We start from the raw sequence: 20,496 nt of genomic DNA, 5'->3' as shown, positions 1-20,496 counted from the left end.
TTAATAGAAGACCAATCCATCAAAGGCTGCTCACCATAACAGCTCAATTTGTCCTCCATCTTGAAAGGCAATATACCCCTCTGAGCAGTGGAGAAGACATGAGAAACATCATCATCATCATCATCATCATTTTTAATTTGTATACCTCCTTTCTATCTTACAATACTCAAGGTGGTTTACAAGCTGAAGAAACAAAAAATGTAAATCTTATAACCATCTAATGCAATACAAAAATGTGATAATAAAACATAACTTTAAAATAGGAAACCTCCATCAAAAAAGTAACATTCAACAATCATTAGAATAGTATAAAATAATAATAACATATAAAAGTTAAACAGAAATCCACTCAACAGTTACAATAATATCTAAACTATAATCAATAAAACAACGGCATGCCACAGTAGATAAAACAATACAATACATATTGAGAAGCAGAGGGTAGAGCAAGGCAGGGGGAAGGAGGCCTTGCCTGATGGAGTCTCTCCCCTCACAGTTCTTCCTCCAGGAACAGCTCCCTTATGAGGACTCCTAGGGCCGGAGGGTGGGGCAAGGCAGGTGGAAGGACCCCTTGCCTGATGGAGTCTCTCCCTCCTCTAAACACTCAATGGCCTCACCAATGTACCTTTCTTATGAATTTCCACAAGAATCTGTCTGGCCACCAGAGGTAACAGAATAGGTGGGGAACCTGTGGCAGCCTAGATGTTGTTGGCTTCCAGCTCTCATCATCCCTGACTGCTCATCTAGAACTGATGAGAATTAGAGTCCAACAACAAGTAGAAAGCCACAGGTTTACCATCCCTGGTCTTAACAGATCCTGTGCTGACCCAGCAAGACAGTTCTTAGGTTGTATGGCTATGGTGTGCTATGCTCCTAGGTGTGATAACACCACATATCAAAATCTGGTAAAAACTGACAAGTGTGTGCCATGCCTTGAAAGAGAAGGGATATTTACTCTGTTGTGTATACAGTGGTACCTCGGGTTACATAAGCTTCAGGTTACAGACTCTGCTAACCCAGAAATAGTGCTTCAGGTTAAGAACTTTGCTTCAGGTTGAGAACAGAAATCGTGCTCCGGCGGCGTGGCGGCAGCAGGAGGCCCCATTAGCTAAAGTGGTGCTTCAGGTTAAGAACAGTTTCAGGTTAAGTACAGACCTCCGGAACGAATTAAGTACTTAACCCAAGGTACCACTGTATTTTCATAAGTGAATGAGAACAGCCGTCTTGAATCCAGGAACAACTACCTTCAGCTTATACCAACGGGGTGATTTTCATTGACCTGGGCAGGCTCTACTGAAAAGAACCTGCATGCTTAATAAAGCAAACTTTTTGGCAGGCTGGGAAGTACAAGACAGCTCAGCAAACAGCAGGTGGAAGAGTGCCTTGGTAAATGCGGCTTAAATCCAAGGAACTATTGTAGCCTTGATCAACGTAATGCCCTCTTTTTAATTAATACCATCTGTAGAGCACAGCTAACTAATTAGGCTCTGGGGCATTTGGTGGAGGAGATCTAGTATGCCCCATTTTGCGTGGGCCTTGAGCTGGCGTATCTTACTATACTAGGGGTACTGGAAAGGAAAAACAACAGCAGCAAAACCATGCTTTAAAACAAAGAGAAAGAGGGAACAAATGTCTGGAGCAAACCTCCAGTCTTTACTGACTAACCCTTCCAATAATATAAATCAGAGCACCTAAGGACAGCCCCATCAAATGCTTTATGAAATAATCTATTTCTCCCAAGCTGAACTAGCGTCCTCTGTCTTGCCTTGTCTCATTGAAGTATAATCTCGCTGAGCCTGGGAGTTTGTCCTCACTGTAATTTGTTCCAGGTTGGGTTGTTGTGGCTTTGCAAAAAATGTTTGGGAAGAATCCACGTGTCCCTGTAGCATCCGAAAGGAGTCAGGGATCAGGCCATAATTCAAGGCTGCACACGCACACATTTTATTCTAGAATCAATGGAGATTGGGTACTTGTTTTTTCTATGTAGCCCACACATAATCAAGATCAATTGCATATAATTTTTTGCCCCTGAAGGCACTTCTTGGGAAACTAGTTTGATTCTGAAAATAAAAGCTAATTGCAGATTGATTGTGTACGGTGTGTCCATTTGGAAACAGAGGAAGACAGATATAGGTCATCCTGGCAATGGGGTGTGTGTGTGTGCGTGCGCGCGCATGCGTGTGCCTCCATGCCTGACCAATGATGTTGTGAGTTGGCATGTACCAAGATCGCAATCACAATTTCCTTCTTTCTTCACCTGGTGCATGTGGAGGGAAGAAAAGGTGTGGATAACCTAATCAAGGGAAAACTTTCCAAATGTGTATCAGGTAACTACAAGCACCCTTGTGGACAGCAGGACTTAGAATGTCTAAATTGAAAACAGCATGTTGAGGCTCCCTTATATTGAAAGCCAACAGAGGCAGGGGCGGGCTTGATTCTCTTATTATGGATGCCTTATTAGGATAAGGTTACCAGACGTCCCCGTTTCCCAGGGACAGTCCCCAGATTTACAAATCAGTCCCCTGACAAAATCCATCTATTTAGTAGGAAGTCGAAAAGTGTCCCCGGGTTCATTGAAAAGAATCTGGTAACCTTATATTAAGAGAGTGGTTAGTACATGGATCACCCCACATTCATACTGCTGTCACAAGGAAAAAGTGTTGTCAGGGAAAAAAAGGTCAGCAGAATTTCCCTTCCCCTAGAGAACAACATCTTCTCAGTGATGAAGTACTGCTATTTCCTTTCTGAAATAAATTTATGTAAACGTCTTTGCTTAGCGTTTTTGACAAAATTGCATCCACACTGGGAAATTACCCAGTTTCACAAGCATTGTGGTTTGAGGCAGTGCTGAATGAAGTTCAAGCATGCCATGCAGGACCTCGCTAGAACAATGGGAATTGCATGTTGCATCTATAGTAAAATATACGTGAATAGTTTCTTGTGCAATTCCCCTTCAATGAAAGCAGAAGTAAAAGGACGAAAAGCCACACTGTGTTTCTTTCCAAATTTGGAAAATACCAGCAGCCTCTTCACTGCTGTTTCATTTTTCAGCTTAACCCTTCTTAAACCTCAGCTCTTGCAAATGTGTTGATTATACATGCTAGTTCAGAAAATTTCATACCGGGATTAGTTTCCCAAACCATAGGGGGACAATCAGAGAAGACAGAAGAAACTTAATGCCCACAGCTGGAGACGCATAGAATGAATAGATAGGTGATGGATAAATAGATAGATAGATAGATATAGATATAGAGCCAATATAGTTTGATGATTATATTTGGTAAATATTGTTTAAGAGGGAGGCAGGGGACAGATCTCAAACATTTGATTCGTGGCAAATTGGGATAAGAGAGTATCATTTACATAGTCCCTTGCTTGGAAGTATATAGGTTACATTTGCAAATCCACTTTGCAGAGGTAAGAAAAGGACTGAACAAATGGTGAGAATGTATGTAGGGATGAAAGAATGCATAATTTTCCATTCTGCTATGTATTTGTCACATGCGGCATTGTTTCCATTCTGCTGCAGTTTGTTTGCTTTATTTATTGTTTTAGTTTTATTCACAGATTTGACATCCAATATTGTTGCAGTATGGTGAAGGCTTCCTAAAATATTCTTTCTCTGCTACTAGGTTTGCTCCCAAACCTCACTAAGAGCTGTGGAATAGACAGTAAATACCTCTTACCTGCTACAGGAAGAAGAATGGGTTGCCTTTCTGTCTATCACTCCCCACTGATTCATTTAAGTAGCTACAGCCTTCTCTGCCCCAGGATCATCCAGGTAATCTGCAGTAATAAAAATAATATTAATAATAATTTTATAGGCAACAGAAAGAGCTTCTTAACACAGCACATAATTAGTATATGGAATTTGCTGCCACGAAGTTGGGTGATGGTTCTCGACCGCTGTGTTCAGAGACAGCATCCTGCTAAATATTAGTTGCACCAGCAGCCTGAAATTGCCACTGCTTTACCCCAGTCACAGTGCCATGCAGGAAATCTGCAGCAATACTAGTGTTGCTCTAAGGATAATCTAATTCTAGCCCAACCTCCTGCGATGCTGGAATCTTTCACCCAAAGTGGGGCTCAAACCTACAGCCCTGAAATTAAGATTTTCATGCTCTGGTCTAGCAGCTCCTATGCAGCTGGAATAATATTTCATTGAACCAAGCACTGGCGATGGGGCACATAGGTGTGTGTGGAGAATACTGAGGTATTTCCCAAACTTTCACAGACTTTGAAGGCTCTGGACTTTGAAGAATAGTTTTGCAGAAGATCTTCACAAGTGATTGGTCAACAGTCCTTTTTATTATGCATCGGATCTAACCCCAAACACACTGATGAATGAGGTGGCAAATCTCAATTTTATGACTAAAAAGAAGAAGAAAGAGCTAAATCCAATAACTGGCAATTTCTTGCCTTTTATCTGCATTCCTATTCACTCTGATTTATTATATTCTCAGGCCTGTTACACATTTTATCACGTCTGTAAAATACCTGTAAGTTTAAAATAAAAGAGCATGCATCTTGGAAAGGCAGCAAAAGGAGAGCATATAAATGAGGGAGTTAGAATCATACTGGGGGAAACTACAGAATAGAGTATTAGTGTGTGGATGTTAAAATCCAATAACCCAGAAGAGAATTGAAAATGTATTTTTCAATCATGTGCACAGAAGTGCTCGCTGTTTTCCCCATCACGTTCTGCAATCTGCAAAGCTTCTCTCTTGACTTTCATAATCCCATCTTCTAGTATCTGATGTTGCCATTTACTTTTCATCATAGGAGCCAACTCCTAGGGCCCAAAGCCCCTTCAGCCCCCCATAAAATATTTTAGGGGGCCACCCCCCAAAAAAAGTTGATGGATGTTGTCATTCAAATGGTCCGCGTGTTCCACATCTTGTGATCAATTGTGCAGGGCAGTGCTTACCTGCCCTCCCCCAATATTTTATTCAAGTTGGCACCCCTGCTTCTCATGAGACAGTCAGGAACAGGTATCCTTCATCTTCATCACCACCACCATCATCATCATCAGTATTATGGAACAACGTATATGAAAACTCCATTCTGCAGACCCCCTGATTCATGTGAACAGTGTTAATACAAATAAGTCACACTAACAGGTTGACGCCAGTAGAAAAGAGCTAGCTCCCCACCCATTTCACAAACCACAGATACATTTTAAAAACTCATTGTTTGGCTAAATACCATGGCTAAAGTTTCTGGGTGTGTTTCTTTCAAAAATGTAGAAATGAAAGAGGAAGTGAAGCATCACTGAAGGTTACTGTGTAAGCACTTTCAGAAAGGATCAGTGCTCAAACATGCTTTTTTCCTTTCCTTACTAAAAATTGCATAACTCAGATTCATCTATGAAATTAAATCCTCCCTACAAGCTAGTTTCAAACTTTTACTACGCACACTGAGAGAAGGGGGGGGGAGGCATATAACATCATACAAATATAAGCATTATCACCTAATATTCACGTTTGTGGTTTAGCATGATATATGGCAGCCTTTCCAAACCTGGGGTCCCCTGATGTCGTTAGACTACAACTCCCATCACCCCTAGCTAGCAGGACCGGTGCTCAGGGATGATGGGAGCTGTAGTCCAAAAAATCTGGGAACGCAAGGCTATAAACTGTTTTAGCACAGGGATAGAGAATTTGGGCCTCCCAGATGTTGCTAGACTGCTACTCCCATCACCCAGTGGCATAGCATGGGTTGCCAGTGCCTGGGGCCATGCGGAGTGTGGAAGGGAAACAAATGGAGTACACATGTGAATTCAACTGCCTAACAGCATCCACATTACAGCTGCAGAGATAAGAAGAGTCGTTCTGTTGTCTGGAGAGGTCACTTCCTGGTTTGCAGGGAGAAGCTGTTTTCAATGGAGCCCAGTGCCAGAAGCACACAGGTGTATTAAGGCAGCACCGGGCATGGAAATTTGGTGCCCCTAACAATTTTACACCCAGGGCAACCCCCCCTGTGTCCCTCTAACGCCACGCCACTACCATTGCCCCTGACCACTGACCATGCTTGCTGGGGGTAGATGAAAGTTTGAGCCCAGCAAAATATGGAGGACATCACATTGGCCGGCCCAAGCTTGGTGTTACGCCAATAGTCTTTCCTTAAGGGATTCCTTCATACTGGCAGCCGGCCACTTCCCATGCAGCAGCAGTGTGTCTGTGAATGACACAACCACACAAGTGATGGATCTGGGTTGCTGATGGTCCCCCACCCACCTTTTCTCAGTTTGCACATTTACCGCACCACATGAGGCAACATCACAGGGATGCAGTTGCAATGCAGCTGGGTGGATGTGTGAAGGGTGGGGAACATTTCCTCACCAGGGCTGTGCATTTACAGCTATGCATATGGAAAGAACTACTGAACTCAAGTTAGGGCCGTGGGAACCTTACAGCAATTTCCCCTTTGATGATGGCTTGCTGGGTGAATTCAGACGATGCATTCATTGATTGATTGATGACTGTATTTTAATATTTTGTTGGAAGCCGCCCAGAGTGGCTGGGGAAGCCCAGCCAGATGGGTGGGGTATATATAATAAATTATTATTATTATGATTGATTGATTTGTATTTGTATCCTGCCTCTCCTCAAGGTGGCATGCATGGTTCTTGCCCGCGGTATCCTCACAGGAACCCTGTGAGGTACATCAGGCTGAGAAATAGCGACTGGCTCAAGGTCAGATGGTGAGATTCATAGCAGAGTGGGGATTTTAACCCGAGTCTGTCCTCATCCTAATTCAGCACCCACAGGAGCCAATTTATTGGGGGGGGGGCATTGAAAGCTGTTGCTCAGCGGAGGCGGCTGCAAACATTTTGCCATGCATCTGCACAGAGAAATTGGAAGATGTAGGAGAATTTTAAAAATGCTTCTCACTTTTTGGCAGCCTACTGCTGCTTTTATCTAGTTGTTAGATTACAAGTTCTCTGCGCAAAATTACTGCTTGGTGATGGTAAGGTTGGTTCTCAGGCACTATGAAACCCGAATTCTCCATTTCAGATTTGTTCCTCTTTATGAAAGCAATCTCACATTTAGTTCTGTGATGCCACCCCACCTTTCCTTATTTGCTGTATACGAAGCCCAACATCTTTGAAAATTAGGCAGGACTTGTGCAAAACACATGCAATTAAGATGAATGTAAATAAAGATGCAATGGGGTTTCTGTGTGTCTGCCTTTTTTCAAAGCATAAAAGGTAAAGGGACCCCTGACCATTAGGTCCAGTCGTGACCGACTCTGGGATTGCGGCACTCATCTTGCTTTATTGGCCAAGGGAGCTTCTGGGTCATGTGGCCAGCATGACTAAGCTGCTTCTGGCGAACCAGAGCAGCGCACAGAAACGCCGTTTACCTTCCCGCCGGAGCGGTACCTATTTATCTACTTGCACTTTGACGTGCTTGCGAACTGCTAGGTTGCCAGGAGCAGGGACCAAGCAACCAGAGCTCACCCCATCATGGGGATTCGAACCGCCGACCTTCTGATCGGCAAGTCTTAGGCCCTTTGGTTTAGACCACAGCTGTTTTTAAGATAGTTCAGTAGTAGCACGCTCCAACTCCAGAATATGCGATAGATTACATCTCAGCAAAATGCCCCCACCTCAAAAACAAAACAAAAGTTGGCTAACTTTTTATGCACTGTCTTGATACAGTAACTTAAAAAGAAAAATGCTTCTGCTAGCATCAGAAATAGACAGCATTGGCCACAATTTTTTATCACTAAGAACTGGGGTTGAGGCTCTTGTTACCCTGATATCACAGTGCCTCCTGTTGGGAGAGAATATCCTTTACCTTTCTACAGTACTTCTTGTAAACACAAGATTCTTTTCGCTGTAGATGCAGCACTAAAAGAACTATCTACCATTGCTCCTTCATGCTTCATCATGGGAACTGGGAGCTGTTGAACGGCAGTCTCAGCTGCTGCTGCAGCAGCAGCACTACTCAAAAGGTTGTGGAGAGCAGTGCTGAATTGCTGTGTCCCTTCCAGCTCAGCTGGCAAGAGCCTGAGACGCTTAATCTCAGAGTTGTGGGTTCGAGGCCCAGGTGGGTCAGAAAATCCCTGAATTGCAAGGGGTCTACAATTCTATATGAAACTTTGAGAGCTTTGAAACTTCTGTCTCACGTGGGTTTCCTTCCGCCCCTTCCCTTATTTCCCACGCTACTTCCCCCCAGTGTCGTCGTCTTCTTCTTCTTCTGCGGGGCTATTTCCTGCAGCTCCCCCCGCCCCCCGCCCCACTCCTGATTTCAGCCAATGACTGCCCCTCCCTTCGGGTCGGTCGCCTGTCTCCCAAGCCCCGTCTGCGGACAAGCTCCCCCCCCCCCCCCCGGACTCGCATCCGCATTCCGAGCATCTGCTAATTGGTCGCAGCTGGCGGGACAACACCCCAGCCACTCTCGGGCTGACTCCGCCAGCGCCCCCTACAGCATTTCGCAGGTAGCCGCGCTCCCACGCCCCCATTCCCATATCAGCTGCAATAGCGACAGGCAGGCCGCCCTGCGCGCTCCGCTTAACTTTTCCCGCCTCGCCCATATACATAGCCCAGCCGGCCGTCGAGCAGCGCCGAGGAGAGTTCCCGCCCCGTTTGGACTTTGAGGGAGTCTTTCCCAGTTTGCTAAAGGGGGGGGGGAGCAAATCCATTCTTCTGTCCTGCCTCAGCTGCCTCCCCTCCAAATATATATATTTTTAAAGAAACTGTGATGAGGGTTGCTTGGAGAGAGTCAGAAGAAGGCTTTCTTTCCTCGACGGGGGCTGCCCGGTTGCTTCTGCTCCTGGGCTGCTGCGCGATGGGCGGGCAGCCCTACAACCTGGACCGGCGGAGCGCGCTCGTCTTCCCGGGTCAGAACGGGACACTGTTCGGTTATTCGGTGCTGCTGCACAGCGTGGGAAGCAGCAGATGGTGAGTTAGGGAGGGTGGGCGTGGGAGGGTCTCTCCCTCCCCTCGAGGTGTCTCCTCGGAAGTTGAGGACTTCTGAATCCAGCAGGGTTTTACTCCCAGGTTCATAGAACTGTGGGAGTTGGAAGGGGGTCCCTAGGGTCATCTAGTCCGACCCCGCGCAATGCAGGGGTCTTTCTGCCCTATGTGGGACTTGAACTCGCAACCCTGAGGTTAAGAGTCTCCTCTATTCTCTGAGCTGTCCAGGGTTAAGGACGGCAGCGCTTCTTGGGAAGAAGTTTCCTCCACTGACTTCTGTTGTTGCATTTTGCCGATTTAAAATAATCGCTCGTGACAAGGTTAGAAAGTTTTAGGAATGCAGCGGCAGATTAGGATGCAGTTTAGAAAGTTTTAGGATGCAGCGGCCTTTGGGGGGGCCCCACAACAAACGGATTGTGTAATAAAATTGGTTTATTAAAATGGTTAGCCGGTAAAATAAAATAAGTATTAGGAGTTAATTTGAAAAGGGGGCCCTGATATTTCAACTGCCTAGGGGCCTCCAGAGGGATTGCGATCTGGCACTGAGCAAATGTTGCACCCCTTCTCCTCTCGCAACTTGTAGTGAGGAGCCAAGAGCGTGCCTTGGTTGTGTTTTTCTCATAGGTCTCAAGCATGGATGAAAGCGGGGGGGGGGGGGGAGGCAGCTGCCCCTCCAAAAAAAATCAAGTAAATAAATAAAAATGCTTAACTAAACGTAGAAATTATAGAAAGATTTTGAAAGGTTTTTGCTGAGCAATCGGGGTCAAAAGAGAATAATTTAAAACAACTGTTGTTGAGACATTGCATTCAGAATCTGCTAGACAGAGCCAGGCAGAGAAGGATGGTGGGTGGGTCCCCCCCCCAACATAAATCCTGGTCTCAAGCTATCCTTTGAGGTGCAGAATTTTTTTCTGGCTTGCCCCCCCCCCATAGACAGACGCTTCAGTGTTTCTCTGCACCATGAGGACTAGAGGAACTAATTTTAAACTCCTACCTCCGTTGGTCCCCAAGGGGATTGTCACTGAGTCTGCAGTAGGTTGGATCCACTTGCCTTTGGTTTAGCCTTGCTTTTCTTTTGCTTCCTTCCCCCAGGCTTGTAGTGGGAGCCCCAAAAGCCAGCTGGCTTACAAACAGCTCCGTGGTGAATCCAGGGGCAGTTTTCCGATGCCAAATTGGGAATAATCCTGGGAGAGATTGCGAAATACTCCAATTGGGTGAGTGGTGGTGACCGTCTCAGTGACTTGGCCATTGTTGGCAGCCAAACAGGATGACCCCAGCTTTGGTGAAGCTCTTCGGAAATCCTTACCATATAACGCTGTTCCTTATTTCCATCTGTCCTCGCTCAGTAACGTCTCCAAAGTACTGAAATTATAAAGGAGTTATTGAAGACTCATTTCTTTTTCTCTTTCCTCCTCCTCCCTGCTCCCGAGAAGGTAGGATGTCCACTTGCCAGTTGTAATTGCGAGATCGGCACAAGACGAGTTTACTTTTCCACCTTAATTTATTTCATCAGTATTCAAAGATGATGGCTTTCCTTGCTGAATACGCAGAGAATGATGTGTCTCCCTTTTAATGACACATCAGCTCTCAGTTTGTTTATATTCCTCTACATCCTTTTTAAAAAAAAGAAATAATTGCAGCTTATTAATTTAATGTTTGCATGGCACTTCCCCCAAGATGGTGCCCAATGCCAATTAAAAATGGAGCTCAAGTAAGAGTGAAAGAATGACAAGCCGTGAAATCCTAAACATGTTTAATTGCAAGGCGGTCTCACCACAATCGATGGGACTTGCTCTCTAGTTATGTTCTTAAAAACCTTGAAAATGAAATAAAAGCCAGCAAGTCAAAACGCAGGTAATTATTTTGGATCAAGCAGTTGGGCATAACAGCATTCACAGGAAAAACAACAACATGATATGGTCCGTGAAGAAGTGTAGAATTCGGCGCGCTTAAGCCCATTGAAATCAAAGGGGTTATGTTTACCTAGTTGCCTTTTAATGTGTCTGTTCTTAGAAAGGCTGACTCATTTAAAATTGCCAACCACCAAAATATCGTTTTTGTCTGTTAGCAGATGGAAAGTGAGTTTGCTGTTTTAAGACCGAGTTAAGTCCGGACTAAAAATGATACTTGAAAACCTTATGCATTGTGTGGTTTCCCGCCTTTTGCTCCCAACACTCACGGAGCGCTTATTCATAATCTTGTGGAAGCCTAGCCTTTTAAGGCATTGTAGCAACAAGAGTCCAAGAACTTTGGAGCCAATGCCGTTTATAATGACAGTCACGAACGAGAGAAATGGGGAAATCCCATGTACTTCAAAGTGTGTGGGAAGAAGTGTTTAGATTGGAGAAAAATTCTCTTGCATAAATACATCCCATTCCTTGTGGATAAATTAGCTGAGGAATGCTGTCACACTGTAGTTTTGTAGAAAATGGAGTCATTCAAGAAAAAAGGGTCACAGGGAGTGTTTTGGCTCCAGGCGCTTTACTGAATACAGTGCACTGTTGCCAACCTGCGTGCTGATGATTTGAAGACTAGCTGAAAGGTCTACTCTTCTTCTCCAGTTAAGGATTCCTTAACATCTCGCGGCCACAACATTGAGTCGTAATATGCATGTGTGAAGGAACCAGTACAGAGAGAGAGAGAGCTCAGGTGCAGTACTTTTCAGTGGAGCTGGTTCACAGATTTGCACCGTTTCCAATTTATGAAGCAAATAAGTTATATAAGTGGGACGACTGGCCATAGCTCATGCAGAGCTCTTGGGTTCAATCGCCAGCATCTTCAGCTAGGATTTGGAAGCCTGGAGGGTCAGAGTAGGCAATGCTGAGCCAGATGGACCAATTATCTGACTTTGTATAAGGTAGGTTGCTATGATCCTGTGATGTGTGAAGCATTCCCAGGAAGAGACCATTTACTGAGGTAGGTTGAGGCACTGAGAGAATGTGCAAGCTTCTTAAGCATGCTGGTACTCTCTTTCCAAATGTTGCACCCTTGACATCAATTTTTCTTGTAACAGTAAAAGAGACCATCTTGAAATCCATGCGGCTGGAACAAAACCGTAACAGGTTATCCATTGAAGGATAATCTTGTGTTGTGTTGTGCCATGTATCCATGCAAGCAGATTTCTCTTCCACTTAAAATAAATCCCCAGGGACTGAACTGGGGACATTTTCGCTGCACTGCTGAACAACAGCTCTCGTTTGTGTTTCTTGTTACTTGATGAATGGTAGCTGGGTGTGTGAATGGACTTCATACCATTCCTCTTGTCCAGATTCACCCTTGTATTGTTCTTCTGCACATGCTGCCCACATGTGCAAAGAGCAGCATCTTGATCCCTGCTGACAGTCTCAGCCTGCCATGCTTACTCATGACTAGATCAGTTGTCAGTGGAAGGATGTTGTCCCACGTCACGTTAAGCAAGTTCCTTCTCCATAGATATAATAATAATAATAATAATAGTTTATTATTTATACCCCACCCATCTGGCTGGGTTTCCCCAACCATTCTGGGCGGCTTCCTACAAAATATTAAAATACAGTGGTCTGTTAAACATTAGAAGCTTCCCTAAACAGGCTGGATTTCAAGATGGATTTCCCAGCCTGACATGTTAAAGGTCAGACTAAGGTGTTCATATGTAAGCAGCAGTGTACACTGCTCTAACTTGCCACTTGAACATAAAAGGCTGAGGAGAATACTCATGTCCCTACTGCTCCTGGTGACACGCTTCTTTGCGATGCCTGTCCAGGGATGGTAGGGAAGCTGGTACTTCATTTTTGCAGGATCAAACTGAGAAACGTAGTGCTAGTCAGGGTCGCCACTGTGGATGTGGGGCTTCATTCCCTTTTGTTGTGTTCGTCTCTCTGCCAATTCTGGCCCTGGGCTTCAGCAAGCCTCTGGACACAATGCTTTCGGTATGCCACCTTACTGAGTGAGCCTCCCTTTGCATCTATGCTTTTGCCACCGACTATTCATTTTTCAATAGATGATGTTGGACTTTCCCATCAGTTCCAGCCAGTGGGACCAAGAATGATGGGCATTGTGTTGGCTACACCCCTGACTTGGCATCTTTGGGGTCCAGTCTGCACAGCTGCCCAGAGTGGAAGAGGAGGCTGTTGTTCCTGCTACTTGCGCCTGTTCCTGTTTACTTGGCTTTTCAGTGGAGACAAGTGAGCAGGCAGCATTAGCAAGGAGGTCCGTGGCCAGGAGTTGGTGATAAGCTCCCTGCTTATCCCACCCTGTGGGATGGGCCTTGATGCCAACCCCTGATCACCATTGTAGGGTTAATGGTCTCTCAACGCATTCACTTCTTTCAAAAAGCAGCAAATACTTAGTTCTTGACCCAGTGAGGACCCAAATACTGGGGCTACACTAGCAATGGATTTGATCTGTCATGAAGCATGTTTGAGTTGGAACTGTTCTCTGATCAGCAATGTAATAACAAGCTTCAAACATTGTCCATGAAAGCTGCATTCCCCAAGAATAATTTATTAGTGTTCTGTTGCTCCTTAGCTCAAATAGAGAAAAACAGAGTTCTGTGTTCTGATGATTGTTGGCTGCTAGGAAGTCTGTGTACCTGCAGGCCTTAGATCCCAGGCACTTTCAGATAACTGAATTGAGCACTGAACTATTTCACCCATGCCTGTGAAATGCGGAATTTATCTTTGTGGGGACAAATAAGGGACCATGGTATACCCAATTGTCTAGTGATAAAACCGCTAGCACATCTGGGAAGCTAAGCAGGGTCTGGTATGGTTTCAAACTGGATGGGAAACAACGTGTTGACATTCCTGCATTGTAGGGGGTGTTTTACTAGATGACTCTTGGGGTCCCTTTCCAAATAATCATGCAAATTCAGAACTAACAACTAGAAACCTATAAAGGCCAGTGATGGAGGAGAGCCCCCTAACACCCCTAAGTCCTTGGGACCTCATTTGGTTGGTCCTCAGGGGCCACCTCATTTGCTGAGCTTCCTGAGGTCACATGGCAAGCTGCCATTCCATGGAGAGGAATTCCAGCTTACTTTGTGCCAACCAGACCAAGCAATCAGGCTATCTGTCCCTCCACCCACGTCTGTCTACATGTCAGCTATCATTATGTCCCTAAATGATGCCAAATTATGTTGCCCATAAACTTTGGATTCTTAACCTGGCTGCTCCTCCACCTGCCACAGTTGTGGTGAAGTAAAAACAGCAACTTTTGACCAGTTACAATGTTTGCTGGTCATCCTGGTCCTAAAGCAATAGGTAAAGGGATTGCTAGCATACTCAGCCCCCACCCACTTGTACCAAATCTGCCTTCCTGGGTCTGAAGATTTGATTTATTAGATTTCAAATGAATCACAAAGTGGCTTATAAACAACAAATAACGAAAACAGAATAGAACATCACAAATGCAGCACAAATCATATAGAAGAATTAACAAATTGCCGTTACAACCCGTAAAACATCATCGACTGAACAACTAAAGCAGTACAATTGCAACAAAGTTCATATTGAAGGATTCGCAAAGGACTACAGCGTTCATAATAAATAAAATAACAGCAACAACATTAACAAAATAGCACCCAGAAATAAACAAAGCACTGCAAAATTCATACACACTCTCTCCCCAACCCCATGACTCATAACCATTCACTCTATTCATTCAGTTCATTATTGATGACCCCAAATTGGGGCTTAAGGTGCAGAAACAGGATAGGTGGGTAACCGTCTGATGCCAAAATGCTCCACAGCCCTGAAATGACCTGCGTGGGGTTGTTTAAATACTCAAGCCTCTCACCCTTTCAAATTCACCAGTCCCAGAGCAACAGGATCCTTTTAACTAAGTGTAGCATCCCCATTGGCCATGTCTCACATGCTGCCCCCACCTGGCAACAAGTGCTTGTATGAAGGGCCCCTTTGCAGCATAAAAATCTGCCCATTTCCCCAAACATTTCAGAGTCTTTATCTTGCATGCACCTAACTGCTATCTCCCAAACCAAGCTTCCAAAGAATTAGCCAGTTAACCTGTTACGTTATTTTTAATCACGAGGAGCAGGGAGAGAAACTAAGAGAAAAGTTGTTTCCATTTTATAGTTCTGAATTCCTTTGTGATCTTAGAAACAACTAGTATTTTAAATGTCTGGGCTGAAGATTTGCAGTGCAACTCTCTATGTGTCTACTCAGAAGTAAGCTCAATTGAGTTTAATGGGATTTATTTCCAAGTAAATTTGTGTAGGTTGGATAATTGTGCAGCCTTATACATAGCATGTGAAAGAAGCACTCTAGTAAAAAGTGAAAAACGTGGAAATATAGTCATGCCTATTGAAAAAAATCGCTTTCTAAATGGGTACGAAGCTGGAGGCATTTTTAATTCTATGAGAAGCATGATCTTGCCTTGTTGTCAGAGCCATATAGTTCATCTGTCTGCCTTTTGGGTGGAAGTCATCCTGCTTAAACCACTAACTTAGATATATTTGTTAGATAAACCTCCACACATTTCCTTGGACCAGGCCATGATGCTGCTGAGCTGAAACAGATGTGAGGCGAGCTATTTAAAATAAAATGCAGTAAAGCATTAGCATGTGTTTGTGTGCATTTATGTGCATGTGTATGTGTACATGCATGTGTGTCTGTGTGCAAGTCTCCCCCCCCCCCACCTCCCCCCAAAAGATATGGCTGTAAAATCCCAAGCACATAAGCTTAAATCTGAAACTGTGACTCTTAATTTTTTGCTTTCCATTTTTTTCCCATTTTCAAGTTGGGGAAATGAATCAAAAATACATTTATAAATTGGCTCGTCTGTTGGCAGTAGGGGTCAGAAGGTCATGGCTCTGCAAGAGTCTCCTCAGAATTACTCACCAGACACATAAGATTTTATCACTTAAATTTTTTGCTTTTCGGTTTTATGTAGGAATGTTACTGCTATGAGCAATGAATTTTTATTTTTTAAAAAAGCCTGACAGCTTGAAACGGGAACACCAAGAGTGCGGCTGAGATCTTAATACAGTGGTACCTCGGGTTAAGTACTTAATTCGTTCCGGAGGTCTGTTCTTAACCTGAAACTGTTCTTAACCTGAAGCACCACTTTAGCTAATGGGGCCTCCTGCTGCCGCGCCGTCAAAGCCCAATTTCTGTTCTTATTCTGAAGCAAAGTTCTTAACCTGAAGCACTATTTCTGGGTTAGCGGAGTGTGTAACCTGAAACATATGTAACCTGAAGCATATGTAACCCGAGGTACCACTGTACCTTATTTTTTGGATGGTCCCATTTCGTTTGCAAACAGATAGGCACATAACTACCCAAGTTCACTATTGGATGTAATCATGCTCCCCCAGCATAGGAAATTTTACCCACAAAATGTGGTGTCCCACAGAAGTGAATCACAAGTAGCAATCACAAGGAAAGCACTGTTGTGCTTAAGTCCTGCTTCCATAGCCATCTGGCTGGCCACTTGTGAGAACAGGTCAATGGGCTTTGGGCCTGATCCAGTACGGTGCTTCTTAAGTTCTTACAGTTCCTTACTTGTCAAGTGTTTTTATGTTGGAGGCAGCTGCATACTTTCCTGTTTTGTCTTTCTGTGCTACTTGGTTCTGTAAACTTTCTCTGAAAATGATAGGTACTTTGGAATATATTTTCTACAAGCAGTTGATTGTATTGATGCAAAAAACGGGGAGGGGGCAATCATATAAATTTGCCTCACATTTCATTAGAGAAGTCATTGTGTCCCGTGTAGTTGCCACCAAAAACATTTGTACATTTCTCTAGAAATCCAAGAAACCCAGTTCTTGTTTTCTGTTAGGTTGTCCAGAGGATGTTTTTTTTGTTACGCAGGCTGTGAACTTGCTGGGTTTTTGCACACAGTTAATGAACTAAGGTGGTAAAGATACATCTGTAATGGCTTTGCCATGAACACAAGTGAAATGATACCCACATGCCGCTTGTTCTTTGTTAGCCTCACCTCTCTGCTTACAAAAAAGGGTTTCCTTTCATCAAAGTTCTTACCGGTACTTTTCTAGACAGTAGAGCAGAGTAATATAGCCCCATGATGCACATCTCAATATGTGAGTTTGTAAAACTCTTCCAACAAGCCTTCTGAGTTGAGATCTTTTCCAGATCTGTATTGAAGTTGTTTGAATGTGTTTTTATTGTTTTATCGCTTATTGTTTGCTGCCTTGGGGTGCTTTGAGAGGAAGGGTGGGGTATAAATTCAATAAATAAATAATATATAAAATAAAACTGTTCTAGACTGGCTGATCAAACCAGTTGGTAGGCGAGTTTCTACCTGTAGCTAAATCTCTAGATGGGTGGGTGTGTCTCAGGTCTCTGGTGGTAGGAGAGCCCCATGATGATGGAGTAAGTTCCTTCATAGACTACTATGGGACTTGTTGCCATATTTTTATCCCGGGATCTCTTTCAGTAGTGATCTAAGAGTTCCCCCCCTTGTTGTACTATTGAACTCTAATCACGTGTTTTTCTTGGAATATAGAGGTTTTCTAAAAACGTGAATCATCACAACAATGTAGAATGCTTTTGTTCAGCCAGGCAGCCATGTCCTTTCCCAGAATATTCCATGCTATTACCTTGGTTTTCCATTTCCCTCTACACTCCCTCTGCAACAGTTCAGGCATCATTCTGTGGTGAGCAGATTGTGCTTGGCCTTCATTGGGTTATTTTTCTCTCCCCTCATAAGCATTTATTTTGTACTTATGCAGGTTTTGGGTGTTTCCATGGGCCTGCTGATACCTCCTCCTTGTGAGTGGATGGTTCAATGAGTTTCCTATTGTTATACGGGAAAATAAATCCTTTCTTATGCCACCCCTGTTGCCTCCAATAGGAGTGTGTTTGCTTATGCCATTCGTTTTGTAAGTGTGACTTAGGAAGCTGGAACAAACTAAGCAAGAAGCAGCCCACTGAGCTGTTCCTCTCTCACCGTGTCCTGAGACCACCCCTGCTTACGTTGGCACCGCTGTGATGGTCAAGCGCTTGCAATCACCTTAAAAGTTATCTAGTGCAATGTGAATGTTGCACCGTCATAACATCGCTATGCTGGCTGAACTTTGAATTATGCCCATTAAGGGCAGGAAGGCAGTGGAAGTGTGGTTCATAAGTTCTGAAAGATGGCTACACGTGTGCTAATTTTTCTCTCTTTCTGGTTTAAGGTGACCCAAAAGGAGAAAAGTGTGGGAAAACCTGTATAGAAGAAAGAGACGATCAGTGGTTCGGGGTGAGCTTGTCAAGACAGCCAGGAGAAAATGGATCCATTGTTGTAAGTACTGTCTTACATTCCCCAATATTTGGGGGAAGGGTAATATCTCAGTGTTTCTCATGCAGATGTTTCCTGGTTCGATTCCTGACATCTCCAGGGAGGTTTGGGTAAGAAGCTTAGTCTGAGATTTTGGTGAGCTGCTTGCCAGGTTGTTTAGATGACATGGAGCCAGATGAGTTAATGGTCCCATTCGGTGAAAGGCAGCTTCTTGTGTCTTAAGTGCTTTCTCTTCAGGCGACCTTCGTGATCATCACACTTTCTTTTTGTCTTTAATTAGGCCTGTGGACACCGATGGAAAAATGTATATTATATCTCAGCGCACAAATTTCCCTACGGCATTTGTTATGAGATACCTTCCAATTTTCGGACGCTGCTGAGTCGAAGAATATGTCCTTGCTATATGGGTAAGTGTTGGTGCAGCTGGACAGATAGAAGTAAATGATACATTATGAGAAACACTCATTTGCAGCAAGCAAATGCTCAACATTCTATAACTGGGAAAGCCAAACATTGGCCTCCAACTTTTAAAAGCTTTTTTGAGACTGCCATGATTGCTACGAAAAACAAAAAAATATCTTTAACAAAAATGAGGCAAGGTCTTTTAAATGCACTGTTATAATGGGTGTTGATTATACAATGATTATGATTACAAAGATGGCTTTATTGTTATTTTTTAAGAAAGCCTCTCACCCAGTGATTCCGGCATCATCTATATAGGAGGCCATGTTGGAATGTTTAGGGAGATTGAGGGACAGAGAAGCAACCCAGCTATTCTCCCCCTGGAGTGGTTTCCTGCATGATATCCCCAAGGCAGGAGAGGCAACAGCCTCAGAGACTTGGTCAACGGAGTCTGATTCTCCCTGAAAAAAATATTTGCCCTGGACTTTAGTCCAGAGTGGAGTTGAGCTGTTGACAATGCCAGACCACCATTGCTTTAGATACAGCAGATGTCCGGGAGAAATCATGCCCTACCAGTTCATTGTGCAGGATGGAAGGAAATTGATTCCTTCTATTCTGCTTCCCACATTTGACTCTAGACCAGCCTCCCCTAACTTGATGCCCTCCAGATATTTTGAACTATATCTTTCATCATCCCTAGCCGACATGGCTACTGGCCAAGAATGACAGGAGCAACATTTGGAAGGCACCAGGTTCAGGAAGGGTTATGACTTGGAATGAGCAAAGTGTCTCTCACTGGTACATGTGGTGACTTGCCAGGGCACTCCTTGACTTTCTTTAGATCAGTGTTGGGTTCTTCAGCTGTTTTGGATTACAACTCTCATCAGCCCTAGCTAGCAAGACCAGTGGTCAGGGTTGATGGGAATTGTAGTCCCAAAGCAGCTGGAGACCCAAGTTTGGGAAACACTGCTTTAGATCCACACTTTTGAGCTTGTGCCATCACTTAGCTTCTCTTCCCATAAAGTTCTCTTGTTCCAGTACCAGTGATTTCCTGATATTATAGATGGGAAGGGAAGAAACAGCAGTGCTACCAACACATCTTATCTGCGAAGCCTGTTAAAAACAGTGACATTGGCATTCTAGCTGATTAGAACGAACTGTGTCAAAAATGAGTTTGCCGGTTTTATTGGAATCCTTTAAACCAGAGCTTTGAAAGCAAGGTTGAGCAATGACAACACATTTCGAATAGGACCCTTTTCAAATCCCTTATTCTTCTGATATCATTAAGTGGGATATTGCCTTGCTGTTGGATGCCAGGAGTTCTAGTTAATCCCAAACTCCTTTATCAAACAGCTGTGGAGAATTTGTGATATTATTCATGGAGGATTATTGTTTTTAGTTGCTTGTTGTTTATACATACTCTCTGTCCCCACCCCCACCCTGTATTTTGTTGTGAATATTCAGATTACTGGAGCAAATATGGAGACAAATACGGATCATGCCAGGCTGGGATAATGTCATTTTACACAGAGGTGTGTGTTTTAAAAATATCGCTTTTCTGTTAAAGCTTTGGGTTTGTGTGTTTTTATCCTCTCATTGTATATTAGTCTCATTGTAGACTGAGGGCCACATTGCCTTCTGAGGAGGCTTCCAGGGTCCAGAGGCAAAAGGAAGTGGAACAACACACTCTTCTCTGTCCTCTGTCCAGGCAAGCAAGAGGCTTTGTCTGAGTTCAAAGGCAAATTTCAGCCTGGCAAAAACACCCAATGGAGGAGTGAAGCAGGGCCAATGAGGGGTATGCCCGGGCAGATTTCTGTTTGTGGGGAGCACCACATGCCGAGGCCAGGAGGGCTGCCTTTGGGCACCAAGCTGAGATTCCGCACAACTGCATGTCAGGAGTGAGCTGGCAGTAAACAACACTGTTCAAGTTG

General features: G+C 44.0%; 1 protein-coding gene across 2 annotated transcripts in view; it reads left to right on the top strand.

Moving 5' to 3' along the window:
- The first annotated feature begins 8,499 nt into the window (after positions 1-8,499).
- The window catches only part of ITGA4 (integrin subunit alpha 4), a 53,421-nt gene continuing 41,424 nt past the window's right edge, over positions 8,500-20,496 (top strand). For both annotated transcript variants that reach the window (XR_014157371.1, XM_081865581.1), the window contains exons 1-5: positions 8,500-8,908; positions 10,016-10,137; positions 18,060-18,166; positions 18,444-18,570; positions 20,030-20,097. Coding sequence is in view for 1 of the 2 variants with exons in the window: in XM_081865581.1 (XP_081721707.1) it covers positions 8,709-8,908; positions 10,016-10,137; positions 18,060-18,166; positions 18,444-18,570; positions 20,030-20,097 (624 nt within the window). In the remaining variant the exon portion in view is untranslated. The remainder of the gene's footprint in view (positions 8,909-10,015; positions 10,138-18,059; positions 18,167-18,443; positions 18,571-20,029; positions 20,098-20,496) is intronic.

Source organism: Podarcis erhardii (assembly GCF_964252035.2).
Source record: "Podarcis erhardii genome assembly, chromosome: 1".
In the NCBI taxonomy this organism is placed as follows: domain Eukaryota; kingdom Metazoa; phylum Chordata; class Lepidosauria; order Squamata; family Lacertidae; genus Podarcis; species Podarcis erhardii.
This window is presented reverse-complemented; position numbering and strand designations above follow the sequence as displayed.